Source organism: Phyllobates terribilis, unplaced genomic scaffold (genome assembly GCF_046119375.1).
Source record: "Phyllobates terribilis strain yellow unplaced genomic scaffold, ASM4611937v1 Scaffold_2__4_contigs__length_985480577, whole genome shotgun sequence".
Classification (NCBI taxonomy): domain Eukaryota; kingdom Metazoa; phylum Chordata; class Amphibia; order Anura; family Dendrobatidae; genus Phyllobates; species Phyllobates terribilis.
Window position 1 is genome coordinate 261,763,783 of NW_027362762.1, and position 27,726 is coordinate 261,791,508.

The following is a 27,726-nucleotide window of genomic DNA, read 5'->3' on the forward strand; positions in this document are numbered from 1 at the left end:
GCTGAGGCTCCGGTGGCTGAGGCTCCGGTGGCTGATCTCAGGGACAACAGCTTGCACAGGGCATTCACTTATTTACATTCCTGCTGATCCTAATGACCATTCTGTAAGAATCGTGCCAGACAATCTAGGGAAGGTATATACGCTAACCACACCGGTCAGTAATGCACTGTATAATAAAAGATGACAATATGCTTATGTACATGGAAAACTTCCCCAGACAGACCCTAGATTAATCTAGAAGTTGCCCTTTATAAAGTGATTTATCTGGTATGCCATTCGAAAACGGTATCAAAACTACAGCACTTCCCAGCCCGGCAGGCTGTTGGGACTGCTTTGGCACACAATTCATGACCACAACTCTAAGGCGGCAATCCTCCTTAGCCTTATGGTTACAGCAAGTCCATGTGCCCACGATGCTGAATTGATGCGGATTTTTCCTGAGCATTTCTGCTTCTCAATGGCAGAAAAAACACATACAGATTTTACATGCGTTTTTTCTGCCTGGGAGAAGCATTTTTACATGCGTTTTTTCAGCGTTTTCGCATGCGTTTTTTTCAAGAGCTTTTCCAAGCGATTTTGAGCATCACTTGGAAAGTGCTTGACAAGTTGGTCACAAAATATAAATCCATGCAACGGCCATGGATTTATATTGTGTGACCAACTTATGCTGCTTTAAATGCAGCGTCAATAGTAAAAAAAAAAAAAAAAAAAAAAAGAATTAAAACGTAAAAAAACAACATTATACTTACCTCTCTGGCGGTAAGTATAATAGTGTAATAGTAAAAAAGAATATACTTACCTCTCCGGTGGCGTCCTCGGCGTCCCACGGTGTTCTGAAAGGACCTGGGGTGACGTCATTTAGTCAGCTGGCAGGTCACGCGACCGCTGACGTCAGCAGTCGAGTGACCATCACATGACTAAATGATGTCACCGCAGGTCCTTTCAGAACACCGCGGGACGCCGAGGACGCCACCGGAGAGGAGACCGGGGGCCGCCGGAGAGGCAAGTATAAATGTTTTGTTTACGTTTCAATTCTTTTTTTATTTTACTAATGGTACCCGGTTCTGGAGGAGTCTCCTCTTCTCCAGACCCGGGTACCATACGCACATTGAACCGCATAACATCCCCATGTATACATGTGGATGTTATGCGATTCAATGCAAGTCAATGGTGGCAATTTCGCCGTGATTACGCACAATAAATGGTTGTGCTGCGGATTTTTCCGCAATGATAATCCGCAGCGGAAATTTCCGCAGCATGTGCACAGAACATGCAGATTATTATTGGGAAACATGAGAGACAACTTACCGAGCGGTTTTAATGCATTTTCGCGGCGGAAATGCTGCCATGGAAATGCATTAAAACTGCATTGTGGGCACACAGCCTAAAAAGGTGTTTTTATGGACAGCATCCAATGCCTGCTTAGGACACCCCATCTGTGGGTGCAATAGTACATCTATTTATAAAGTGATGACTTACTGAAGGCCAAATAATCTTTATGGCCCTGTTTATGCATCCGGGGGCTTCTCTCTGAATTCCCCTAAAAATAAGATTTAGACGAAGATTTGGACTACGTTTCTGTGTCCGTCTGAAAAGAGATACTTTTATAAACAGTTTATTTAATTTCTGTCTGTTTCGCAGCAATCTACAGCTCCATCAGAGGTACTAAAACTCAGACGAAACCCCCGAACATATTGCAGAAACGCAGTGTGAACAGGCCCTAACATTTACATAAAATAAAAATGAGAGAGGTGAGAAAAACTTCAAATCATCTTTTCTTGGTTTTCCTGGGTAAATACTGTGTCAAACATTCTCCAGAGCTGCTGACATCTCCTTAAACTGCTTGGAGAAATGCTGCAAAAAGTATAAAAAGACAAGACAATACAATACATTAGCACAAGTCGTACAAATCTGTATTACACAATTACACCTGGAAATAAAGTCACAGGAAAGTACGGTCAGGTCTTATATATAATTCTTATACCGTGCAAACTTAGACAACACCGTCTGAAAGTGTGCCAAATTTATCAAAGTGGTCCATGTGGTTTGATAAATTTGTCTAGATTTCGGACAGTCTAGTCTAAGTTTACACCCCCTATTAGTTGACTTACTTTGTGCTAGAAATGTGTGCCACAATTTTGCTGCTTTGTGTTGCTCGATAATGCGCACCTATTTTCAGCTAGGCCATGCCCCCCAGTTGGACAAGTCAAAAAAATTTGTCTAAAACACGTCATATAAGGTGGAAGGAATTAAAAAAAAGTTTTTTTTGGTGCAAATTATACTAGAAATCTGGCATATTTAGCTTGATAAATATGCCCCAATGTCTCCAGCAAAATTAAAAGCTGCAGCGAGGGGCTGACCATTCATTTCTCATTCTTTAAGATACAGAAGTTTAAAGTAACACTGCATCAATGACTTTCAGATAGTCAGTTAGATTACTGCGGCCCCCCTCCTGAGATACAATGAGGTATCAATATAATCCAAGGTGAGGGCTTTATATAGCATCAGTAAAGCATGGGCGCTGTTCCTCTATAAGGAGCTCTGCTGTTTACAGCCAAGAAATGCATAGAAAAACGGACAAATACAATGCCCCTCACAGTGGCCATCCAGGTATGAAGTAGAGGGAGATATTGGTCCCTTGCGATGGTGATCAGTGATTTAACATTTTTCACCGGTTCTGTGGATAAGTGCTAAATGGTGTTGTTATTAGGAAAACCTATTTAACCACTTCGCGCCAGAGCCTGTTTTTGCCTTCGTGACCGGGCCAATTTTTTCAATTCTGACCACTGTCACTTTATGAGGTAATTACTCTGGAACGCTTCAACGGATCCCCCTGATTCTGAGATTGTTTTTTCGTGACATATTGTACTTCATGATAGGGGTAAAATTTGTTCGATATCACTTGCGTTTATTTGTGAAAAAAAATCGGAAATTTGGCGAAAATTGTTTTTTGAGGTTTTCTTTTTATGCCGTTCTGCGTGTGGTAAAAGTGATCAGGCAGCATTATTCTTCGGGTCAGTACGTTTACAGCGATACTACACTTACCGTATTTTTTTCTATGTTTTAGCGCTTTTACACAATAAAACAATTTTATAGAAAAAATATTGTTTTTGCATCGCTTTATTCTGAGAGCTATAACTTTTTTATTTTTCGGCTGATGGAGCTGTGTGGCGGCTTTTGTTTTGCGGAACAAGATGACGTTTTCAGCGGTACCATTTTTATTTCCATTTTGCTTTTTGATCGCATTTTTTTCCACTTTTTGTTTGGCGATATGATGTAAAAGCATAGTTTTTTTTAATCTGTTTTTTATTTATTTTTATTACGGTGTGCACAGAAGGAGTTTATTAGTGTGACAGTTTTATAGATCGGGTTGTTTCGGACGCGGCAATACCAAATGTGTACTTTTTTTTGTTTTTGCATAAATATACGGATTTATTGGTTTAATATTTTATGATTTTTTTTTTAACAGTTTGAAAACATTTTTTAGACTTTTTTTTACTTAGTCCTGTATGGGACATTCATTTTTATTTTTCTAATCACTGTTCTCATGCAATGCAATAGACATGTATTGCATTGCATGAGAGCTCTGCTGACAGTTTTACACTGTCTGTCTCCTAGACTCAGCCTGCAGCTGAAGTCTAGCAGCAGGACACCGTACATGGCAGACCCGGAGGCGGTCATGTGACCTCCGGCTGCCATGACAACGGCAGGTCCTGTCAGACATCAGGGGGCCGTCGGAGAGGTAAGTAGACGACCCCCTCTCCTCTCACCATCTTCTAAATGCCGCGATCGCTATAGATCGCGGCATATAGAAGATAGCAAAGGGTTAACATCATTGGGACCTGATCCAATCAGGTCCCGATGATGTCCCCTGTCAGAGCTGTCGCTCTGCACCGCACCCGTAGCGCTTGCAGGGCCCTGGGGGTCCTGAGGGCTGCGGGACCACCGACCGTTAATAAACATTGGCGCTGCACAGAGCCCAGGCAGCGCCGACGTTTATGTACAGTGGGCGGTCAGGAAGCGGTTAACTCTTCATGACGGGGACAATTTCTGTTTTGCGGATTCTTTTTTCCTCCCCAGAGCCATAATGCTTATTTTTCTGACCACATAGACATATCAAGGCTTGTTTTTTGCAAGGCAAGTTGTACTTTTGAACCATATCATTCATTTTACCACATACTGTACAGGAAAATGGGGGAAAAAAATTCTGAAACAAAAACCCCACAATTCTGACATTGTTTTTTAGAAATTGTTTTTACAGTGTACATTTTGTGGTAGAAAAGACCTCACAATATAATTCTGCTCAACAGTACAATTATGGCGATACCAAAACAAATCCAGTTTTTTTTTCTTGTTTTTTTTTTTTTTTTATTATTTTAGCAGTGAAAAAAAATTAGCTTGCAAAAAAAAGAATAATTGGGGGTTGTGATGCCATTTTCAGAGACCCGTAACGTTTTTATTTTTCGGGTGATGGAGCTGTTTGTTGGCTTATTTGTTGCGGGACAAGGCAATGTTTTTATTGATTCCATTCTGGGATAGATGTGACATTTTGATCGCTTGTTACAGCATTTGCTGTGGAATTGCAGCGACCAAAAACCCGGAATTTTAGAGTTCTTGATCCCCTCCCCCCCCCAACTTATGGCGTTTACTGATGGGGTTAATTATTTTTGTATTTTGATAGACTGGTCTTTTCGGAACGCTGCGATACCACATGTGTATTTTTTTTTTTTAAATCTTTATTTTTAACAGGGCAAAAGGGGGGGGGTGATTTGAACTTTTATGTTTTTTTCTTTTTTAAACTTTTTTTTTTTTTACTTTTCACAGTATTTATTAGTCCCCTTAGGGGACTTTAGGCTGCGATAGTCTGTTCGCTTGTGCTATATACAGGAATGCCATAACACAGAAATCACATTCTCCTTTGAAGCCTGGCCACAAGAAGGGTTTCAAAGGAGTTATGTAATGACAAGCGTGGGGGTCTTCAGCAGACCCCGGGCTGTTATAGCAATCCATCACATCACGGGCACACCGATGGGGGCATGGAATGACGCACCCCCATCCTGGTGCATGTCAGAGTTTGATAGCAACATTTAACAGGTTAACAATCACGGGCGCCACTCTGCTCCACCCGCGATTGGTCCTGGCTGTAAACCTGTAAGCCCGCTCTATACACCCGCATCTGGTGTCTGCTACATGTACAGCGGATATCATGACTTTCAGGGGTTAAAGTGTACCTCTACTTATAAAAGAACAACAGTAACAGTGCAGGAAGACTCTACAGTGTACACACTTATTAGGTAAGAGAGTATTTTGACCAAATCATCATTTTATTGGAAGAAGTTTTCAGGTGATGTGTATTTGAGTAATGAGGGAGGGTGAGGCCTGAAGATACAACACCCTCCATCAAAGTGTGCAGAATTATTAGGCAGCTTCTTTATCTCAAGCAAAACAGGCCGAAAAGGAGATTTAACAGATTCTGAAAAGTGAAAAATTGTTACAAGTCTCACAGAAGGATGCAGCACTCTTGAAACTGTTAAAAAAAATGGCGGAGAGGAGGTCGTGGGTGGGTCCAGAGTACCATTCAGTTTTTTCTACTCCTGCACGGGGAGTAAGCATTTTCGAGCATAGGTCGATTTCATTTAGCTGTTCCTCCTCTAAAATATAAATCTTCCATTGATGGCTATGTCTTGCTTGTACCATATACAATATTAACGTTATTATAGTAGCTCTGTATATTCCATCCCGTTACACAGCGAAAATCCTCAAAAGGATTATTTCTTTTATAAATTCCCTTCCAGAGACTCCGGTATAGTAGGAGATTTTAACACCTACCTTCTTCCTTTCCGGGATATATTTCATGCGGGAAATATTCCTCAAAATGCGCCATATACATCTCTACATTAGAGGAGGTAGGCAATGGTGGACCCATGGAGAATACGGCACCCCGATGTCAGACAATATTCCTGTTATTCCGCCTCCCACCATTCTTTGTCAAGAATAGACATAGCCATTGAGTCTGAATCAATCATACCCTATATTAAATTGGTGAAGTATCTGCCAAGGAGTGTTTCTCGGCTATACAGGTACAACTGTAGATGGGTGTTGTGAGGTCTCAGGGGGGATATACACGACGCCTCAATCCTTTTTGGCTGCCCTACTCTTAGCACTTGAACATTTTTGTTTTATTGATGGGTCGTCATCTACAAGATTTATATGGGATGCTTTGAGATTGTGGGCAGTTCTTAAATGGGAAATTTATGGCGAAGGAAAACAGTCCACCTCTCTGACCAGTGTCTGGGAGGCTGTGCTTGGTGCTGCCCAAAAAATTGATAGTGAAGAGTAAGAAAGTGACAGACTCCATGGTTGGAAGTCCTATATGTGTTATTAAATAGAAGGGGGAATATATTGGTCAATGTATGAAAATAAATTGCTGACATTTCAAAAAAAAAAAATATCATTTTGATTTGTTTGGCAGATGAAAACAATTGAGATTGAAAAAACGTAAATTTTCCTTTCATTTGCATAATAATTCTGCACACACAGATATTCTCCTAAGAGACAAATCCTCACTTTTACTTTCTTAAATATTCAGGTTTATTACCCATTTGGATTAACTGACAGTGTAATTGTTCAATAATAAAATTAATCAATCATCAAAAATACAAAATTGGCTAATAATTGTGTACACAGTGTAATCATTTTTTATATCACTATTAGCAGTTTTTGCTGATAACCCGCAGCACGGACCACCTGAAGTCTGTGCTTCATGCTACATTAAACTAGACAGTGTCCTTGTCATACTGCTAGGTGACAGTGTTCAGTGCGGGAGCAAGCGGCATAGGATATTACAGCGCTCGTTGTAAATGTCAAAGAGCAGGACGCTGCATGATTTAGTGCAGCCCACAACACAGACTTCAGGTGGTCCATACTGTGGTTTATCTTTATCAGCAAAAAAACTGTTATAACGTGATTTAGAAAATAATGTTATCAGAGAGTCTTGCACTACAATTATTTTCTTGTGAATGTGGCACTATGCCTTAAAAAGAGAATCATCAGGTTTTTGCTACCCCTTCTTAGAGCAACTTGATGTAGGGGCAGAGACCCCGATTCCAGTTATGCAACACTCACTTTACTGGTCGCTGCAGTTTTGATTAAAAATGGTTTTATCTGCTGCAGGTCTAGCAGTTCTCTAGAGCTCTGCATAACCCCGCCCTCAGCTCTGATTGGCTTCTTTCTGTGTACCCTGTGCATAGGCAGAAAGCTGCCTATCAGTGGTGAGGGCGAGGTTGGATTATCTGGCAACAGATTTACTAGTCCACTAGTGATAATCTCCCGCTAAAACTGTAATTTTATGAAAACTATAGCTAGCAGTCCAGTAAGTGGCAGGTTACAGGAATCAAGGTCTCTGCCCCAATATTATGCTGCGCTCAGATCAGGTAGCAAAACCTGGAGTCAGATTCGCTTTAAGTCTCATTGATACCATGGTGAAAAGCATCTGTACAAACCTGAAACTCAGGAATAGTCATCTCAAAGACTTTGTTCTGCACCTGGCCAGAATATTCTGCAACTTTCAATTCCACAGTGACATAAGGATGATTTAGGGATTTGCAGCCATCTGAACTGATGGCCATTCCAATTTTCCACTGAAAATCAAGAAGCTGCAATTGAAAACAATACAAAGTTTCTCTAACTTTAAAGATCATGTACACAGCAATAAAAAGAATGCAAGTGAAAATAATACGCAGGATTTAATTGTGACTCTTGACAATAATGAAATAAGGGGCTTATTTAAACTGAGAAATTCCGTTAATTTAAGATATAGCTGAGATATTGCACAATATCCCCTTAACATCTTACAACTGTATAACTGTGCAGAAATGTCATGGGTGGTCCCCTCTGTCCTGTACATTTCATACCCTCCAGCTCAACTTCCTATTCTGATCTGAGGGGTACATTTCCATTCATTGTTGCCCCAGTGCCCCACTGTCTCTTGTAATTCCTAAAGGGGAGCTGCAGGTTGATTGTACGTACAGTCATGGCCAAAAGTTTTGAGAATGACACCAAACTTATATTTTCACATGATCTGCTGGCCTCTGGTTTTTATTAGTGTTTGGCTGATGTTTATATCACATACAGAAATATAATTGCAATCATATTATGAGTACCAATAGGTTATATTGACAGTTAGAATGAGTTAATGCAGCAAGTCAATATTTGCAGTGTTGCCCCTTCTTCTTCAAGACCTCTGTAAGGGTATGTGCACACGATGCAGAAATGCTCAGGATTTTTTCCTGAGCGTTTCTGCATCTCTCTGGCAGGAAAAAACGCATGCGGATTGTACATGCGGTTTCCTGCCAGGAACATGCGGATGTGAAGCGGTCTTCACTTTCATTTCCGCATGCGGGTTGACAAGCGCTTCCCAAGCGATTTTAGCATCACTTGGAAAGTGCTTGTCAACTTCACACTATATAAATCCATGCAACCGGCATGGATTTATATAGTGTGTGATGTCAAAAAATAAAAAATAAATCTATACTTTACCCTCTGATGGCCCCCGGTGTCCTGCTTCATCGGTCCCGGCTGCCGGCAGTGAAGACTGTAGGACCTTCCGACGTCAGCGTCACGTGACCCGTCACATGACTCTGACGTCAGCGAAGGTCCTTCATTCAACCGCGAAGTGCGCGGGCCGTCAGAAAGTGAGAATATATATATTTTTTATTTTATTCTTTTTTTTTTAATGGTACCTGGGTCTGGATGAGAGTCCTCTCATCCACACCCGGGTACCATCCGCACATTAGACCGCATGAAAAGCGCATCAACATATACAGTGATGCGGATTCCATGCGGTCTAATGCAAGTCAATAGCGGCAAAAGAGCAGCGTTTCCGCAAAATTAATTGACATGCTGCGGATTTTTGACCGCAGCGTTTACGCTGCGGAAAAATCCGCATCATGGGCACAGCACATGCGGATTTCCATTGGGGAACATTGCTGCCCTTCTACCATGCGTTTTTCATGCGTTTCCGCGGCGTTTACGCAACTGCAAAAACGCCGCGGAAACGCATGAAAAACGCATCGTGTGAACTCAGCCTAATTCTCCCTGGCATGCTCTCAATCAACTTTTGGACCAAATCCTGACTGATAGCAGTCCATTCTTGCATAATCAATGCTTGCATTTTGCCAGAATTTGTTAGTTTTTGTTTGTCCACCCGTCTCTTGATGATTGACCACAAGTTCTCAATGGGATTAAGATCTTAGGAGTTTCCAGGCCATGGACCCAAAATCTCTATGTTTTGTTCCATGAGCCATTTAGTTATCACCTTTGCTTTATGGCAAGGTGCTCCATCATGCTGGGAAAGGCATTGTTGGGCACCAAACTGCTCTTGGACGGTTGGGAGAAGTTGCTCTTGGAGGACATTCTGGTACCATTCTTTTTTCATGGCTGTGTTTTTAGGCAAGACTGTGAGTGAGCCGATTCCCTTGGCTGAGAAGCAACCCCACACATGAATGGTTTCAGGATGCTTTACAGTTGGCATGAGACAAGACTGGTGGTAGCGCTCACCTCTTCTCCGAATAAGCTATTTTCCAGATGTCCCAAACAATCGAAAAGGGGATTCATCAGAGAAAATGACTTTGCCCCAATCCTCAGCAGTCCACTCCCTGTACCTTTTGCAGAATATCAGTCTGTCCCTGATGTTTTTTCTGGAGAGAAGTGGCTTCTTTGCTGCCCTCCTTGAAACCAGCCCTTGCTCAAAGAGTCTCCGCCTCACAGTGCGTGCAGAAGCACTCACACCAGCCTGCTGCCATCCCTGAGCAAGCTCGGCACTGCTGGTAGTCCGATCCCGCAGCTGAAACAGTTTTAAGATACGGTCCTGGCGCTTGCTGGTCTTTCTTGGGCGCCCTGGAGCCTTTTTGACAACAATGGAAGCTCTCTCCTTGAAGTTCTTGATGATGCGATAGATTGTTGACTGAGGTGCAATCTTTGTAGCTGCGATACTCTTCCCTGTTAGGCCATTTTTGTGCAGTGCAATGATGGCTGCACGTGTTTCTTTAGAGATAACCATGGTTAACTGAAGAGAAACAATGATACCAAGAACCAGCCTCCTTTTAAAGTGTCCAGTGATGTCATTCTTACTTAATCATGACTGATTGATCGCCAGCCCTGTCCTCATCAACACCCACACCTGTGTTAATGGATTAATCACTAAAACGATGTTAGCTGCTCCTTTTAAGGTAGGACTGCAATGATGCTGAAATGTGTTTTGGGGGTTAAAGTTCATTTTCTGGGCAAATATTGACTTTGCAAGTACAGTAATTGCTGTTAAGCTGATCACTCTTTGACATTCAGGAGTATATGCAAATTGCCATTACAAAAAATGAAGCAGTAAACTTTGGAAAAATTACTATTTGTCTCATTCTCAATACTTTTGGCCATGATTGTAGTACTGGAACTAGTGGAGCATCTGCATTGGTCCTAGTACAACAATAAACCTGACGTGCCGGAAAGGAGGAACCACATATAGGAAATGCACAGAGTACATCTAAATGGTTTCCCGCACTTCCAGGGTAATTGACATGCGACTTCATAGCTTGTTTTCTCAGCCCTTGGCACGTTAGATTACTACAAGATGGTCACACACTTTAACCCCTTAATAACATCTGACGTACTAATACGCGTCTGTGCCCTGGGACTTAAGAGCCAGACCCGTATTAGTACGTCATCGCGATCGTGCGCGCACATAGGCTGTGCGGGCGCGATCGCCGCCGGGTGTCAGCTGATTGTCACAGCTGACACCCGGTACTATGTGCAGGGAGCGGTCCTGCACCGCTCCCAGCACATTAACCCCCGCGATGCTGCGATCGAAGTCGATCGCGGCATTGCGGGGGCAAGGGGAGGTGATCGGCGATAGTCACCTCCTCTTCCGGCTTCCAGCGCAGTCTGCAAAGGCTTCCCGGGTGTTGCCATGACGACCCGATGTCGTCATGACAACATCCGGGTCACCAGAGAGCAGGAAGATTGCTTGGACATGCGCAGTGCATCTCCAAGCAATCTTCACACTGTGCACTTCTGACAGCCTTCATGGCATAGGGATGGTGCTCCATTCCTGTGCCATGCAGGCGATCAGAAAAAAAAAAGTGAAAGTCCCAGAGTGGGACAAAGTACTAAAGTGTATAAACTGTGTGAAAGTGAAAAAAAAAAAAAAAAAAAAAAATGTGCAAAAATATTATAAAAAAATAATACAACAAAAATAAAAATATAATGTACCCATCAATAAATATTATTATAAAAAAATTAAAAAAAAAACAATAAAAGTACACATATTTGGTATCGCCGCGTCCGGAACAACCTGACCTATAAAACTGTCCCACTAGTTAACCCCTTCAGTGAACACGGTAAAAAAAAAAAAAAAAAAAAAAAAAAAAAAAACGAAGCAAAAAACAATGCTTTATCACCATACCGCCAAACAAAAAGTGGAATAACACGCGATCAAAAAGACGCATATAAATAAAAATGATACCGCTGAAAACGTCATCTCGTCCCGCAAAAAACAAGCCGCCATACAGCTCCATCAGCCGAAAAATAAAAAAGTTATAGCTCTCAGAATAAAGCGATACTAAAAAATATTTTTTTCTATAAAATAGCTTTTATTGTGTATAAGCGCCAAAACATAGAAAAATGATACAAATGTGGTACCGCTGTAAACGTACTGACCCGAAGAATAAAGCTACCTCATCAATTTTACCACACGCGGAACAGAATAAAAAAAAAAAAAAAAAAACAATTCCTGAATTGTTGGTTTTTGTTTATTCTGCCTCCCAAAAATCGGAATAGAAAGCGATCAAAAAATGTCACGTGCCTGAAAATGGCACCAATAACAACGTCAAGTCATCCCGCAAAAAACGAGCCGTCACATGACTGTCTGCCAAAATCTGGAAAAATTATAGCTCTCAAAATATGGCGATGCAAAAACTAGATTTTACAAAAAATGCGTCTTTTAGTGTCTTGACAGCTGTCAATCATAAAAACCCCATATGATTCTGGCATTGCTGTAATCACACCGACCCGAAGAATAAAGTCGTCTAATCACTTATACCGCACAAGGAACGGCGTCAAAAATAAACTCTTGGGCTAGGGTTGTGCTGGGGCTAGGGTTGTGCTGGGGCTAGGGTTTTTTTCAAAAGTAAGAAAAAAAGATGACGATATGGCGACTAGTGTTGAGAGCAAGTGCTCGCTACTTGAGTTTGCATCGGGTGCTCTGGTATGCATTGAGTATCGTGGGTATTTGAGTGACATGCTCGAGTCTCTGCCCCATATGCTTCGCGGCCAAAAAACTTTACGGGGATTGCCTGCCATGCACGAGCGATCCCCGCATGTTTTTTTTTGGGTGTCTAATAACCGTGAAACATGCGGAGCAGGGACTCGAGCATGTCACTCGAGCACACGCTGTACATGGTGCATACCTGAGTACCCGATGCAAACTCAAGTAGCGAGCACTTGCGCTCAAGAATAATGACAACTTATTCAATATGATGACCTAATGTAAACAAATTCTGTGCCGTACCTCTGGGTTCAAAATGTTCACTATACACCTTAATAAAATCCTTGAGGGGTATAGTTTCCAAAATGGGGACACTTGTGGGGGAGCTCCACTGTTTAGGCACATCACGGGCTCTCCAAACGCGACATGGTGTCCGCTAACAAATTGAATGGAAAATCGGCTCAAATTGTTAGCGGACGCCATGTTGCGTTTGGAGAGCCCCTGTGTGCCCAAACATTGGAGCTCCCCCACAAGTGACCCCATTTTGGAAACTAGACCCCCCAAGGCACCTATCTAGATGCATAGTGAGCACTTGGAACCCCCAGGTGCTTCACAAATTGATTCGTAATAATGAAAAAGTGAAAAAAAAAACACTTTTTCATTTTTATGAATCAATTTGTGAAGCACCTGGGGTTCCAAGTGCTCACTATGAATCTAGATAGGTGCCTTGGGGGGTCTAGTTTCCAAAATGGGGTCACTTGTGGGGGAGCTCCAATGTTTGGGCACACAGGGACTCTCCAAATGCAACATGATATCCGCTAACAAATTGTCGGCTCAAATTGTTAGCGGATATCATGTTGCATTTGGAGAGTCCCTGTGTGCCCAAACATTGGAGCTCCCCCACAAGTGACCCCATTTTGAAAACTAGACCCCCCAATGCACCTATCTAGATGCATAGTGAGCACTTGGAACCCCTAGGTGCTTCAGAAATTGATTCGTAAAAATGAAAAAGTGTTTTTTTTTCACTTTTTCATTATTACGAATCAATTTGTGAAGCACCTGGGGGTTCCAAGTGCTCACTATGCATCTAGAAAGGTGCCTTGGGGGTCTAGTTTCCAAAATGGGGTCACTTGTGGGGGAGCTCCAAAGTTTGGGCACAGAGGGGCTCTCCAAACGCAATGTGGTGTCCGCTAACAATTTGAGCCGATTTTCCATTCAATTTGTTAGCGGATACCATGTTGCATTTAGAGAGTCCCTGTGTGCCCAAACATTGGAGCTCCCCCACAAGTGACCCCATTTTGGAAACTAAACCCCCCAAGGCACCTATCTAGATGCATAGTGAGCAGTTGGAACCGCCAGGTGCTTCACAAATTGATTCGTAACAATGAAAAAGTGTTTTTTTTTTCACTTTTTCATTTTTACGAATCAATTTGTGAAGCACCTGGGGGTTGCAACTGCTCACTATGCATCTAGATAGGTGCCTTGGGGGGGGTCTTGTTTCCAAAATGGGGTCACTTGTGGGGGAGCTCCAATGTTTGGGCACACAGGGGCTCTCTAAACGCAACATGGTGTCCGCTAATTATTCAAGCAAATTTTACAATCAAAAAGTCAAATGGCGCTCCTTCCCTTCCGAGCCCTAGTGTTTTTTCCCCAAATATTGGGTATCTGCGTGCCCAGGGGAAATTGCACAACAAATTTTGCGGTCCATTTTTTCTTGTTACCCCTGTGAAAATAAAAAAAATTGGGTCTAAAGTAACATTTTTGTGAAAAAAGTTAAATGTTCATTTTTTTCTTCCACATTCAAAAAATTCCTATGAAGCACCTGAAGGATTAATAAAGTTCTTGAATGTGGTTTTGAGCACCTTGAGGGGTGCAGTTTTTAGAATGGTGTCACTTTTGGGTATTTTCTGTCATAAAGACCTCTCAAAGTGACTTCAAATGTGATGTGGTCCCTAAAAAAATGGTTTTGTAAATTTTGTTGGAAAAATGAGAAATCGCTGGTCAACTTTTAACCCTTATAGCTCCCTAACAAAAAAAAAATTTTGGTTCCAAAATTGTGCTGATGTAAAGTAGACATGTGGGAAATGTTATTTATTAACTCTTTTGTGTGACATATCGCTCTGATTTCAGGGCTTAAAAATTCAAATTTTGAAAATTGCAAAATTTTCGTCAAATTTCCGTTTTTTTCACAAATAAACGCAAGTGATATCGAAGAAATTTTTCCACAATCATGAAGTACAATATGTCACGAAAAAACAATCTCAGAATCAGGGGGATCCGTTGAAGCGTTCCAGAGTAATTACCTCATAAAGTGACAGTGGTCAGAATTGTAAAAATTGGCCCGGTCATTAACGTGCAAACCACCCGCGGGGCTTAAGGGGTTAATAATGTAATAAGACTTACGAAGCCATAGCACTAGTTTCAGTAGTAAAATCCTTTTGACAGATCTCTTTAATGTTCCTTTAAGGGGCTTATCTGAGACATTTATGCCATATTGTTAGGACATGCTATAAATGGCTGATCGATGTGGGCCCATCACTGGGAGAACAGGGCCCGGGAGCAGTAATTCAGTAATTATTGGAACTCTCATATAAATGAATGGACAGTGGTGAGACCAGCATTAATCGGACATTTATGGCAAATTCTATAGATACACCCATAAATGCCCCAGATAAGAATACCCCTTTAACAGTACGTGCCATCATCAGATGCTCCCCCGCACCAGAGTGCAGTCACTAGATACATGGGTGCACACACTCATAAGTCCACCATGTAAAAGGACGCACATATACACATACCCATCAGTTACACTGTCACGCACTCATCGGATCACATGTCAGGATCAGCTAATAGCACCCTTACAGGTAAGGATCTATGGGGCCAGCCAAGTGATCTGACCCAGTCGGTGAGCTGGAAATGACAGCACAATACATCACCTGTGCAGCCGGTAACAGGTCCCGGGAACGTTCAATGTCGCACAGCTTCTTACCCTCTTCGTTCCACACGTGGCGAATGACCTGCAGAGTCTGCTTCGGAAGCTTGTAATGACTTATAACAGTGCTCAGTAATGCCTCTGTGGACAGTCCCTGTTTTGCAGCATTGCTGTTAAGAAAGAACAATGTAGTAGTGCAAAAATTATGAGAGAAAAATATACTCTACAAATCTACACAAAATGCCAACTGTGCGCTCAGAAGGTGCCAAGCTGGTCTGTATCCAGTGAGAACTATATACATTTATGAGACCAAGCCATATGCTAGCATTACAAGGAATGTCAGCACAAAGTGACTGTCCAAACCGAGCACAGCACCTCGTAAGGGACATAGCAGTGATATAAATCCTACCACTAGTGCTTTGTTTGTCACAATTTATTGTAATGAAGTGCTTGGTGCCTCCTGGGCATTGTCAATCAGGTCAGTGCACCTTCCCAGCTACTTGTTTTCCATCAGTCTCCTGTAAAGCCAGAGCAGTCAATGACGGAAAAGGAGGGCAGAGCAAGATGGAAAACAACTTGGGGGAGGTGCATTTACCTGCTTGGCCATGCCATGGGTGCACCAAGCACCTCATTTTTGAATAAAGAACAATTTCTGTCAAACTCCGCAACAGATTTGGACACTACAGTATGATTTTAATTCCGACTGTCGCTTACAAGATGCTGAGCTTGTTTGAACAGTCAGTTTGTGCTAACAGACGCCCCATAAATATGTAGGTGACAAAATGGTTAGATGTTTGTGATGAGGTTTCTGGTGCTTGGTACAATCTCATGAACATCTGATATTTAAATTTGCGTGCAAATCCGCCACATCTTCTACATAACCTACCGATCCATCATATCTAATATTTATTGCATTGGGTAGTTAAAATTTCTAGCATAATAATGTGGCCTCATATATTATTGTTAATGTATGGGGTCACAATTTGTAACATTTCCACTGTACTGTGGCATAAAAGGTGGATGCTATTACTGCATGAGGGCAGAAAAGGTGTAGGTTACTACTGTATTGGTGCCACTGGGGAGGGGGCATTACTGCAGTATTTGAGCAGATATTCTCACTATATTGGGCCACAAAGAGGAATTTTACTATTGTACGGGTACCACAAACGGGGACATTTGCATTATTGGGGGCAATTTCTACTATGAGGTGGTAATAAGGGGAACAACACTACTGTAATAAAGTTTAATTTGGGGGATACTGTTACTGTGGGGAAAACAAAAGGAAGGTACTGTTACTGTGTGGGGCACCAGGGTGGCACTATGGAACTTTTCTTTTTCTTCTGATGCAGTTTAGTAGCGGAGAGAAAGTGGGGAGGGTGCTCTAGAAGTGATAAGCAATAAATGTCGGTGTATTACATTCTGCAGGGACGAGTCGTGGCAGGAGAAAGTCACACCAACCAGTACTGGATGAAGAAGAGAAGCAAAGATGAATAACTTCAATTGGAAACCTCACCAGTGAGTCTATTTACCTGTACACTTATACTATACACTATATACTATTTACAGAGCTCCTGGTATAACTGTCACAGGTGACAATTTTAGTGTTCATGCTGTAGTTTGTGGTTATGATCAGTATGGTGGTATTATTTGGTTGCTATATAGTGGTAATATGTGGCATCATGGTGTGGCAGTATTTGTCCCTTGTATGTGGGATAGTTCAGTCGCTATGTATATGGAGATAACTTGTTCTCTTTTCTAGAAATAAGGAGATTATTTCCATTAGAATAAATACTTGAAAGTTTAACCCCTCCATGTCCTGTGACATAGTATTACGCAGTGCAGAAATGCAATTAAAAGGAATCTCTGGTGAAAACAAGTTATCACCTTTCCAGAGGATGGACATTACAAATGAGTGCCTTGTTCCACCACTGTTCCATCCATTCCCTCGGGGGTTTCCAAGTGCTGCGCTCGGCTTTTTCCATCAATCACACAGAGAATGATTGGATTGGTGGTCGGACATCTAACCTGCCGCTCCATTTCAAACCGGGATAAGAGTGCCCCGTTGGGAATAATAGTTTCACATTCTGCCGATCGGTGTGGGTCCCAGAGGTCGGACCCCCACCTACCAATAAGTTATCACTTGTCCTGTAGTCTCATGGATTGAAAGCTTGTGAGCAGGGCCCTCACTCTTTGTTTTAATTGTTGAACATTGTATTGCTGTATTATGTCCCATTTTGTTTGTACAAGTTCCCTTTGATTTGTAAATGCTGCAGAATATGTTGGCGGTATAGAAATACAATGGTTATAAATGATAACTTGATTTCATCAAAGAACCACCATACCTGTACATTGTAATTCTGGTGTGGGCCCAGCATCTGTGCAATAGTCACCTATATTTTACAGTCGACACGCTGCGGTTTTAGGGTCAGAATGCAACACAGGTATTTGTATACAGCTGTAGCGTGGACCCCAAGAGTCATTTCCGCCTGTGGGCCCTCCGCACTCTGGTCCTGCATACTTACCTGAAGAGATAGTTCACTGCATTTATAACATTTCTAACTTCATCTACGTTTGTGTCCACTCCGGCTGCTTGAAACCTCTATTAATGAGAAAGACACACTGTTAACGAGCTGCCATAATCCACTGCTTTCTGGTAACAGTAAAGCACAATTTCTACACCATCTTCACATAGGATGAAATAAAACAACACACAAGATTCATAGATGAAAAGTAAGGTTTCAAAAAATATGAGGATTATGGTTTACTACTTATGAGCTAACGACAGGAGAAGTGGCCGGGGATCAATAGATTTACCCAAGGATCAGGTAAACAGTGGCTAGCACCAAGCCTGTCCATGGTAGCCATTTATAGAGCAGCCAGGTGACCACGAACCCTGCACCTTGTTATTGCAGGGATGAGGGGGGCCAAGAATATATGTTTGCTTGTTTTCTGACGAGGCTTTTTCTGCCACAAAAGGCAGTTTTGATGTATAGGGCGCAAAATATACGATCATATGAAAATATAAATGCACACATGCCGCTACTGAAAACCGACATAACTATACACTGTGACTGGACGTTCATATTATAATATATTAGAGTCAGCCTGTAACAAGCCCTATTAACCATTCATTAGTTCTTACCTGACAGAGAAGTGTCTGGTCTACGCCCGTGTTCTGACATTGGAGATGCTGAATACTTTGTTGGCACTGAAAGAACAAGATGAAAATGTTCTTTAAATATGTTTTCCCACTATAAGAAGTGATGAAAAACACTAGGATTTGCCATCATTTCCCCCTTCATTGGGGCAAAATTGCCAGGACTCCCATCTGTCCTTACCTGGCTTTCATGTCATTGCAAAACTCCACTTCCCAACAAAACTTGGGGACAACTACTGAACAACCATTGTTCTACAGCAAGGCTTACAGTGCAGTGAAGGGGGGTATAAGGGTATGTGCACACGATCCTTTTTGGCAGCACTTTGAATGCAGCATACTTGTGCTGCTTCCAAAGTGCTGCACGCAGGTGAATCCGCATATGTTCATTGAACCATGTGGATTCACCGAATCCTATACATTGCACTGATGCTAGTCTACGCAAGAGAAATTAACATGCTGCGGTCTGTGAAGACCCGCCACATGTCCGTCTTCATGGGTGAGCCGCATGAGCACAGAGACGCATAGTGGACAGGGGATTTCTTAAAATCCCGTCCACTATGCTCTAACATGAGGCCGCTGCGGATTGCACGCAGCGCAACTGCGCTGCGTCCAATCCGCAGCGTTTACTGACCGTGTGCATGTACCCTAAGGAGATATGAAGACATCTTAGTAAAATAATGGAAACTTACATAGTAACGCAAGTTGAATAAAGACCTAGGTCAATCAAGTTCAACCCTTCTCCCCCAAGATTGGAAAATATTTTATATGAATAAATACTTTCTGCTGTAAAACTAATGTAGAGCATTATTTATGCTCAGGGAAGATGGACATCGCTGTGCACTGCAAAACAAGGATCATTAGTGTCTGTTCAAACGGAGCTCATTTATGCATTTTTGTCCTGAATGAGAAATGCAGGCTATCGCCAGAAAACCGTAGGGGAAAATCCGCACATCAGCATTGTGGGTTTATACTGTTGGTATTTCATGCCCGTATCAAGTAAAGTAACAGTTTTATTACCAACTACGCAGCTACTTTGCTCCACATCAAATCTAAACTAATAAATGATGGTGCTATTCTGACATAAGGTATAAGGACAAACATACAACGTCCAACAGAATGAGATATAATCTGATACGTCAATTGATTACAGGGATCTCAAGTAGTTCTGGTGCCTTCACAGGGAATCAATGTAGTTCCAGGACAATACCAAGACTTGATTCCATTGAATTAAAGGGGTAGCCCCATCTCCAAGATGCTATCCCAATATGTAGGTGGTATTATTATTATATCATCAAATACCTCCAATTAGAAATGTAGTATCGTTCTTCAGATTCGCTAAGTCTCTTTCCTCATGTGCAGGCATTGCAGGATCTTAGGTATCCATGGTTACGACCACTGGCAACTAGCTAACTGTCACTATATCAGCGGTCGTAGCCATGGATACCTAAGGTCCTGCAATGCCTGCACATGAGGAAAGAGACATAACGAATCTGAAGAACGATACTACATTTTTAATTGGAGGTATTTGCTAATATTATTATTACACCAGTACATATTGAGATAGGATCTTGAAGATGGGAATACCCCTTTTAACTTTCTTTTTCCACACCAGGTCATGTTAATTATTCCATGTACAGTGGTGGCCAAAAGTATTGGCACCCCTGCAATTCTGTCAGATAATACTCAGTTTCTTCCTGAAAATTATTGCAATCACAAATTCTTTGGTCTTATTATCTTCATTTAATTTGCTTGCAAGGAAAAAACACAAAAGAGAATGAAGCAAAATTCAAATCATTGATCATTTCACACAAAACTCCAAAAATGGGCCAGACAAAAGTATTGGCACCCTCAGCCTAATACTTGGTTGCACAACCTTTAGCCAAAATAACTGCGAACAACCGCTTCCGGTAACCATCAATGAGTTTCTTACAATGCTTTGCTGGAATTGTAGACCATTCTTCTTTGGCAAACTGCTCCAGGTCCCTGATATTTGAAGGGTGCCTTCTCCAAACTGCCATTTTGAGATCTCTCCACAGGCGTTCTATGGGATTCAGGTCTGGACTCATTGCTGGCCACCTTAGAAGTCTCCAGTGCTCTCTCTCAAACCATTTTGTAGTGCTTTTGGAAGTGTGTTTTGGGTCATTGTCCTGCTGGAAGACCCATGACCTCTGAGGGAGACCCAGCTTTCTCACACTGGGCCCTACATTATGCTGCAAAATTTGTTGGTAGTCTTCAGACTTCATAATGCCATGCACACGGTCAAGCAGTCCAGTGCCAGAGGCAGCAAAGCAACCCCAAAACATCAGGGAACCTCCGCCATGTTTGACTGTAGGGACCGTGTTCTTTTCTTTGAATGCCTCTTTTTTTTTCCTGTACACTCTATGTTGATGCTTTTTCCCAAAAAGCTCTACTTTTGTCTCATCTGACCAGAGAACATTCTTCCAAAACGTTTTAGGCTTTCTCAGGTAAGTTTTGGCAAACTCCAGCCTGGCTTTTTTGTCTCGGGGTAAGAAGTGGGGTCTTCCTGGGTATCCTACCATACAGTCCCTTTTCATTCAGACGCCGACAGATAGTACGGGTTGACATTGTTGTACCCTCGGACTGCAGGGCAGCTTGAACTTGTTTGGATGTTAGTCGAGGTTCTTTATCTACCATCCGCACAATCTTGCGTTGAAATCTCTCGTCAATTTTTCTTTTCCGTCCACATCTAGGGAGGTTAGCCACACAGTGCCATGGGCTTTAAACTTCTTGATGACACTGCGCACGCAAGACACAGGAACATTGAGGTCTTTGGAGATGGACTTGTAGCCTTGAGATTGCTCATGCTTCCTCACAATTTGGTTTCTCAAGTCCTCAGACAGTTCTTTGGTCTTCTTTCTTTTCTCCATGCTCAATGTGGTACACACAAGGACACAGGACAGAGGTTGATTCAACTTTAATCCATGTTAACTGGCTGCAAGTGTGATTTAGTTGTTGCCAACATCTGTTAGGTGCCACAGGTAAGTTACAGGTGCTGTTAATTACACGAATTAGAGAAGCATCACATGATTTTTCAAACAGTGCCAGTACTTTTGTCTACCCCCTTTTTTAGGTTTGGTGTGGAATTGTATCCAATTTGGCTTTAGGACAATTCTTTTTGTGTTTTTTCATTGAAGACAAATTAAATGAAGATAATAATACCAAAGAATTTGTGATTGCAATCATTTTCAGGAAGAAACTGAGTATTATCTGACAGAATTGCAGGGGTGTCAATACTTTTGGCCACCACTGTACCTGGGTATACAGCTAGAAAAGGGTACTAAGTTTTTAAATAAAAGCCATTTTCACTAAAATCACATCTTGGTGGTGACTTGGAACAATTCCTATTCTGACATATGTACGAGGATTGATGATATTTCTTTTCAAAGTTTTGGGAAGATTTAAATGGTTTGTGCCACGAACAAAGATACATTTTAATCAACACATCTTGGAATAATAATAAGTTCCACAATTGAATGTGTTTAAAAAAAAAAATGTTCCTGTGCTGAGATAATCTTATAAACGTGCCCCTGCTGTGTACTGTGTAATGACTGTGTCTGACCGTGCAGGAACATGGTCTGATCATACCACATCCCCTGGGCAGGTGAGGAAGGAAGAGCGTATACAGACATTACAGCACGGGGTCACAGCTGATTTTTTTTGTGAGGCAAAACATTTTACTGCCCATTTTTAAACAATATTTTAACTCAAACAAAGAATCCCAAGCTCTAATGTCTGTATCATCGTGTCCCTGCACAGAAATAGATAAGTCTCAGTTTTTTCCTACGACAGCTGTGTAGACCGTAGTTTTCGGACCATAAGATGCACTTTTTTCCTCCAAAATTTTGGAGGAAAATGGGGGGTGCGTCTTATAGTCCGAATGTTGGGGGGGTGTATATTTATGTGGGGTGTGGGGGGAGCGGTATCGGTGGAGGAGCGGGGCACAGGAGGCAGCAGCCGCCTGCTGCAGCCTACACTGTCCCCGCTGCTAAAGAAAATTAATATTCACTGCTCCCCACGCCCATGAGGCGTGGGGAGCACTGAATATTCATGCTCCTTAATAGCGGTATACAGTGTAGCCACGCTGCGGCTATCTCCTGTGCCCGCTGTTAAAGGGCATGAATATTCAACCTCTCTCTACGCCCATGGGCGTGGGGAGGGGGTGAATATTCATGCCCTTTAATGAGCGGGCACAGGAGATAGCCGGCAGCAGCAGCAGCACGGCTCCGCTGTGTGCCGGCTATGAAGGAGAGTGAAGTCACTGCTCCCCGCGCACACAGACCCGGTGTGGGGAGCAGTGACTTCCGGCAGCTGATCTCTCCATGTGAGCCGCGCATGGCAGAGACGTCATGGAGAGATCAGTGCAGGCAGACCGGACGCAGCGCTGGAGGAGAGAGAAGAGAGGTGAGTAGGAGTGTTTATTTTTTTTAATGTGCAGCCTGATGGGGATTAGGGGGACCATGCATACTAGGACAGGGATTAGGGGTGCCAAGCATACCAGGACAGGGGATGAGGGGTGCCATGCATACCAGGACAGGGGATGAGGGGTGCCATGCATACCAGGACAGGGGATGAGGGGTGCCATGCATACCAGGACAGGGGATGAGGGGTGCCATGCATACCAGGACAGGGGATGAGGGGTGCCATGCATACCAGGACAGGGGATGAGGGGTGCCATGCATACCAGGACAGGGGATGAGGGGTGCCATGCATACCAGGACAGGGGATGAGGGGTGCCATGCATACCAGGACAGGGGATGAGGGGTGCCATGCATACCAGAATAGGGATGGGGACCACAAATAAAAGGAAGGGGGGCGGCATATATACCAGGATGGGGGATATTGTCAGAATTGGGGGACGTTACCCCAATACCAGTGTCAGCAGAAGACCCCCTCCCCCTTAAAAGTGCATCATGACCACATTTTTTGCTTACATTTTTTTTTTTTTCTTTTTTTTTTTCCTCCTCTAAAACCTAGGTGCGTTTTATAATCCAAAAAATACGGTAATTAAGTATTAAAAATGTCACAAACTCCAACTCTATGGCTATGTTCACACACGTTGTGTTTTTTACTGATGCAAATCTGTTGCTAACTTTTCTTTAGCAGGAAAAGAGCTGCGTAAAAACGCATGTATTTGCTACGTATTTTGCTGCGTATTTTTCACCACCCATTACTTCCTATGGGTGAAAAAAAACACAGCTAAATACACAGCAAATACGCTGAAAGAAGTGACATGCTCTATTTTCCAAATATGCAAGCAAGGCAGAAAATATGCAGCAAACAAAAAGCAACATGTGTGAACAGTGAATTCTGGTTTCTCATACACTTTGCTGGTATTGCTACACGCAGCTGAAAAGTTGCAGAAAAATCTGCTGCAAAATACGGTGCAAAGCACAACGTGCGTGAACATAGCCTAAAAGAAAAATGTATATTTATTTATTATGCATTTCCTATATAGACCCATCACACTGCACAGCGCTTTACATACATTATTGTCGCTGTCCCCATCGGGGCTCACAATCTAGATTCCCTATCAGTATGTCTTTGGAGTGTGGGAGGAAACCGGAGAACCCAGAGGAAACCCACACAAACACGGGGAGAACATACAAACTCCTTGCAGATGTTGTCCTTGGTGGGATTTGAACCCAGAACTGCAAAGTAACAGTGCTAACCACTGAGCCACCGTGTTGCCCATATATGTATAATTATATATACATACAGTATATCACAAAAGTGAGTACACCCCTCACATTTTTGTAAATATTTTACTATATCTTTTCATGGGACAACACTGAAGATTTGACACTTTGCTACAATGTAAAGTAGTCAGTGTACAGCTTGTATAACAGTGTAAATTTGGTGTGCTCTCTAAATGACTGAAACACAGCCATTAATGTCTAAACTGCTGGCAACAAAAGTGAGTACACCCCTAAGTGAAAATGGACAAATTGTGCCCAATTAGGCATCTTCCCTCCCCGGTGTCATGTGTCTCATTAGTGTTACAAGGTTTCGGGTGTGAATGGGGAGCAGGTGTGGTAAATTTGGTGTTATCGCTCTCACACTTTCTCATGCTTGTCACTGGAAGTTCATCATGGCACCTCACGGCAAAGAACTCTCTGAGGATCTGAAAAAGTTGTTGCTCTACATAAAGATGGCCTAGGCTATAAGAAGATTGCCAACACCCTGACACTGAGCTGCAGTACGGTGGCCAAGACCATACAGCGGTTTAACAAAACAGGTTCCACTCAGAACAGGCCTCACCATGTTCAACCAAGCATTGCTGCAGAGGTTAAAGTGGTGCGGTGTCAGCCTTTCAGTGCTCAGACCATACACCATGCACTGCATCAAACCGGTCTGCATGGCTGTCGTCCCAGAAGAAAGCCTCTTCTAAAGATGATGCTCAAGAAAGCCCATAAACAGTTTGCTGAAGATAAGCAGACCAAGGACATGGCTTTCTGGAACCATGTCCTGTGGTCTGATGAGACCAAGATAAAATTATTTGGTTCAGATGGTGTCAAGTGTGTGTTGTGGCAACCAGGTGAGGAGTACAAAGACAAGTGCATCTTGCCTGCAGTCAAGCATGGTGGTGGCAGTGTTATGATTTGGGGCTGCATGAGCGCTGCCAGCTGTGGGGAGCTACAGTTCATTGAGGGAACCATGAATGCTGACCTCTACTGTGTCCTACTGAAGCAGAGCATGATCCCCTCCCTTCGGAAACTGGGCCACATGTAAGTATAACTTGACCCCAAACACACCTCCAAGACGACCAATACCTTGCTAAAGAAACTAAGGGTAAATGTGCTGGACTGGCCAAGCATGTCTCCAGACCTAAACGAAAGGTGAAGGAGAGCAAGGTCTCTAACATCCACAAGCTCTGTGATGTTGTCATGGAGGAGTCAAAGAGTATTCTAGTGGCAACCCGTGAAGCTCTAGTGAACTCCAATAAGGTAGTGCTTGAAAATAATGGTGGCCATATAAAATATTGACACTTTGAAAATGGTAAAATTGTGCCCACTTAGGGGTGTACTCACTTAGTTAAAGAATGTCAGTGAATAACATTATTTAGGACTAATTATTGGCCATTTATGAAGTTGTCAGAGTGAGGAGAACTTTAGCTTTCCGACTCCATGTCCTGAATTTTAAACATATTTAAAGATCTGTTCCTCTGACTCTTTTCATACGTTTGATACCTCAGTCTCTGTTTTCTAGTGTAGATGTAGTGTACAAGCAGCAATGTATTAAAACAGAGAAGTGGCACATACCAGTTCAGCAAACAGATCAGGAGGCAACAATTTCATCAAATCACTTGACTTTTCAAATCCTGCAATCAAGAGGGAAAATAAATCACAGTGCTAGTTTACATGTGATGTTTTCAGCAACTGAAACAAATAAAGGGGGGACTTTGAACCGGGATCTTTTACACTTGCTCGTAATCTCTCTTGATACTGCACTTTTTCTCTTTTATAGCAAATTGACCACCAGACCTGTCACAATGACCATTCAGTCTGATCTCCCAGCAGGATATTATACAACAGGTTAAGCTCAGCACACTGATATATATGTAGGTGGGAAAAAATTCAATATAACTTGTATGTTATTCACTGAGGTCCTTGCTGATTTTGGATTTAGCAGTCAAGGGGGCGGTCCTAATCAGTGATTGACAGCTTTCTCTGTATGAGTGTCAACTACTGGTCAGGACTGTTCCCGACTCCTAACCCCAGAATGAGCAGAGATTTCAATGAATAAAATACAATTCAGGCCAAGGTCACACGACCATATATTTTTTCATCTGAGTGAATCTGGCTGTTTATGCAAATCACACTGATCAAACTCTGATTGGAGTTTCATCACAGTGTGATCGGATTTTCGATGATGATGATGGGGGGGAGATCTCCATTCCGTCAGTCCATGAAAATCTCACTGCACTCACATGTCATCCGAGTGCAGCCTGATGTTTTCTCATTGACTTGCGTGGCAGAGTGCGATCCGAATATCAGAAGCAAATCATGCATACTGCAATTTTTTCCTTGGACACTGTTCAAGCAAAAAGAAAATGGGACATGTGCACGGCCCCATAGTGTAGCATTGGTCCGAGTTCGATCTGATGGTTTGTCGGACCAAAAATAAGGTTGACCACACGAGCCCTTACACTGAATCTTTTTCTACAAAACCTAAATATCAGTCTGCTCAGTAAAATGGCGTAGAATTCCCAAGCTGTCAGGTCCCTATAATATTGGATGCTGTTGGGAGAACATTTGCATGACACTTGTTGTTTTTAGAACCATTTGCCGGTTTGGTCCGGGCACTCACGCATGTGGTGTGCACATATCAATAGGATTTATTAGGAGAACCCTCATATCACCTATCCATAGGATATCACTGGGGGTCCGGCTGCTGGGACCCAGTCTAACTCTGAAAAGAGGGGCCAAAGAATCCTGTGTGTGAATGAAGTCGTAATGAGCACTCGTGTGAGTCTGCGGAGTACAGCAGCCGTCTATGGAGCCATGGAAAGAGCATGCAGCTGCGGCACTACAGCTTCATTCATTGCTGTGATGGGTGGGGGTCGCAGTGGTTGCACCACCATACATTGCCCTCTATTTGTGTCACTTTCTAGGGCATTTACCACCTGATATGTTTTCTATTGAGATTCATGCTGGCGAGCACTGACTGTAATGTTATGTCCCCACCACTACACTTATGGATACATGTGCACTGATCAGCTGTGACGTCACTGTAACGCTGCTGTGTGTGTATATAATAATGTATAAGGCGGCCAGCTGACAAGCACCACACCCAGTATAGAAGGCTTCTACATACGGCTGACAACAGAGAATAATAACCTTCATCCAGCTGCACTGAGGTCGGGGTTTCCGCAGACCCCAGCAGTAAGCCCCCCATCCCACACTATACAACACACGACGAGTAACATACCAGCTTCTGACAGCTCATACATCTCCCTCGTAGCCATATAACCCGTCACACCCCGCGAAAAGTCACGTGAGCTGTTGTAGCTCACGTGACCAGCACCTGCATGTTTAGACCACCATTTTTAAACCGGGCATCACTTTCCCTCTACAATGAATAATGTTCTTTAACAGCCGGATATTAGGATTCCCACTCATTCTGTACTAGGCATCAGTCAGGGGCCAACATTTTATATAACTGCCAAAAAAGGTGTCCAGAAGAGCAGAATAAAAGAACAACGTGCCGCAGTCATTAAGAGGCTTGGAACGCAAAGAAATGGGTGGGTTGGGCTAAGCACGTGGGTTGGGCTAAGCACGTGGGTTGGGCTAACCACGCCCCCAAACGTCACACGTTCCAGCGCGTAAGTCTATTGGGTAGACTGCGTTCCACAGCACGCTC

At 42.7% G+C, this 27,726-nt stretch overlaps 1 protein-coding gene across 2 annotated transcripts; it reads right to left on the reverse strand.

Annotated features, from left to right (window-relative positions):
* Positions 1-916: 916 nt before the first annotated feature.
* Positions 917-27,408, reverse strand: COMMD6 (COMM domain containing 6). Of its 2 annotated transcripts, XM_073670344.1 has the most exons (7): positions 27,295-27,408; positions 25,626-25,684; positions 18,331-18,396; positions 17,711-17,787; positions 15,193-15,358; positions 7,503-7,640; positions 917-1,854 (listed from the first exon to the last, which is right to left on the reverse strand). In XM_073670344.1, exons 1-7 carry the CDS (start codon positions 27,329-27,331, stop codon positions 1,804-1,806), a joined length of 594 nt encoding a protein of 197 aa, XP_073526445.1. In that variant the 5' UTR covers positions 27,332-27,408; the 3' UTR covers positions 917-1,803. The 2 variants fall into 2 exon arrangements, with proteins under 2 accessions (XP_073526445.1, XP_073526450.1); XM_073670349.1 differs by lacking the exons at positions 17,711-17,787; positions 18,331-18,396; positions 25,626-25,684; positions 27,295-27,408 and having other exon boundaries at positions 15,246-15,352.
* Between the last annotated feature and the right edge of the window lie 318 nt (positions 27,409-27,726).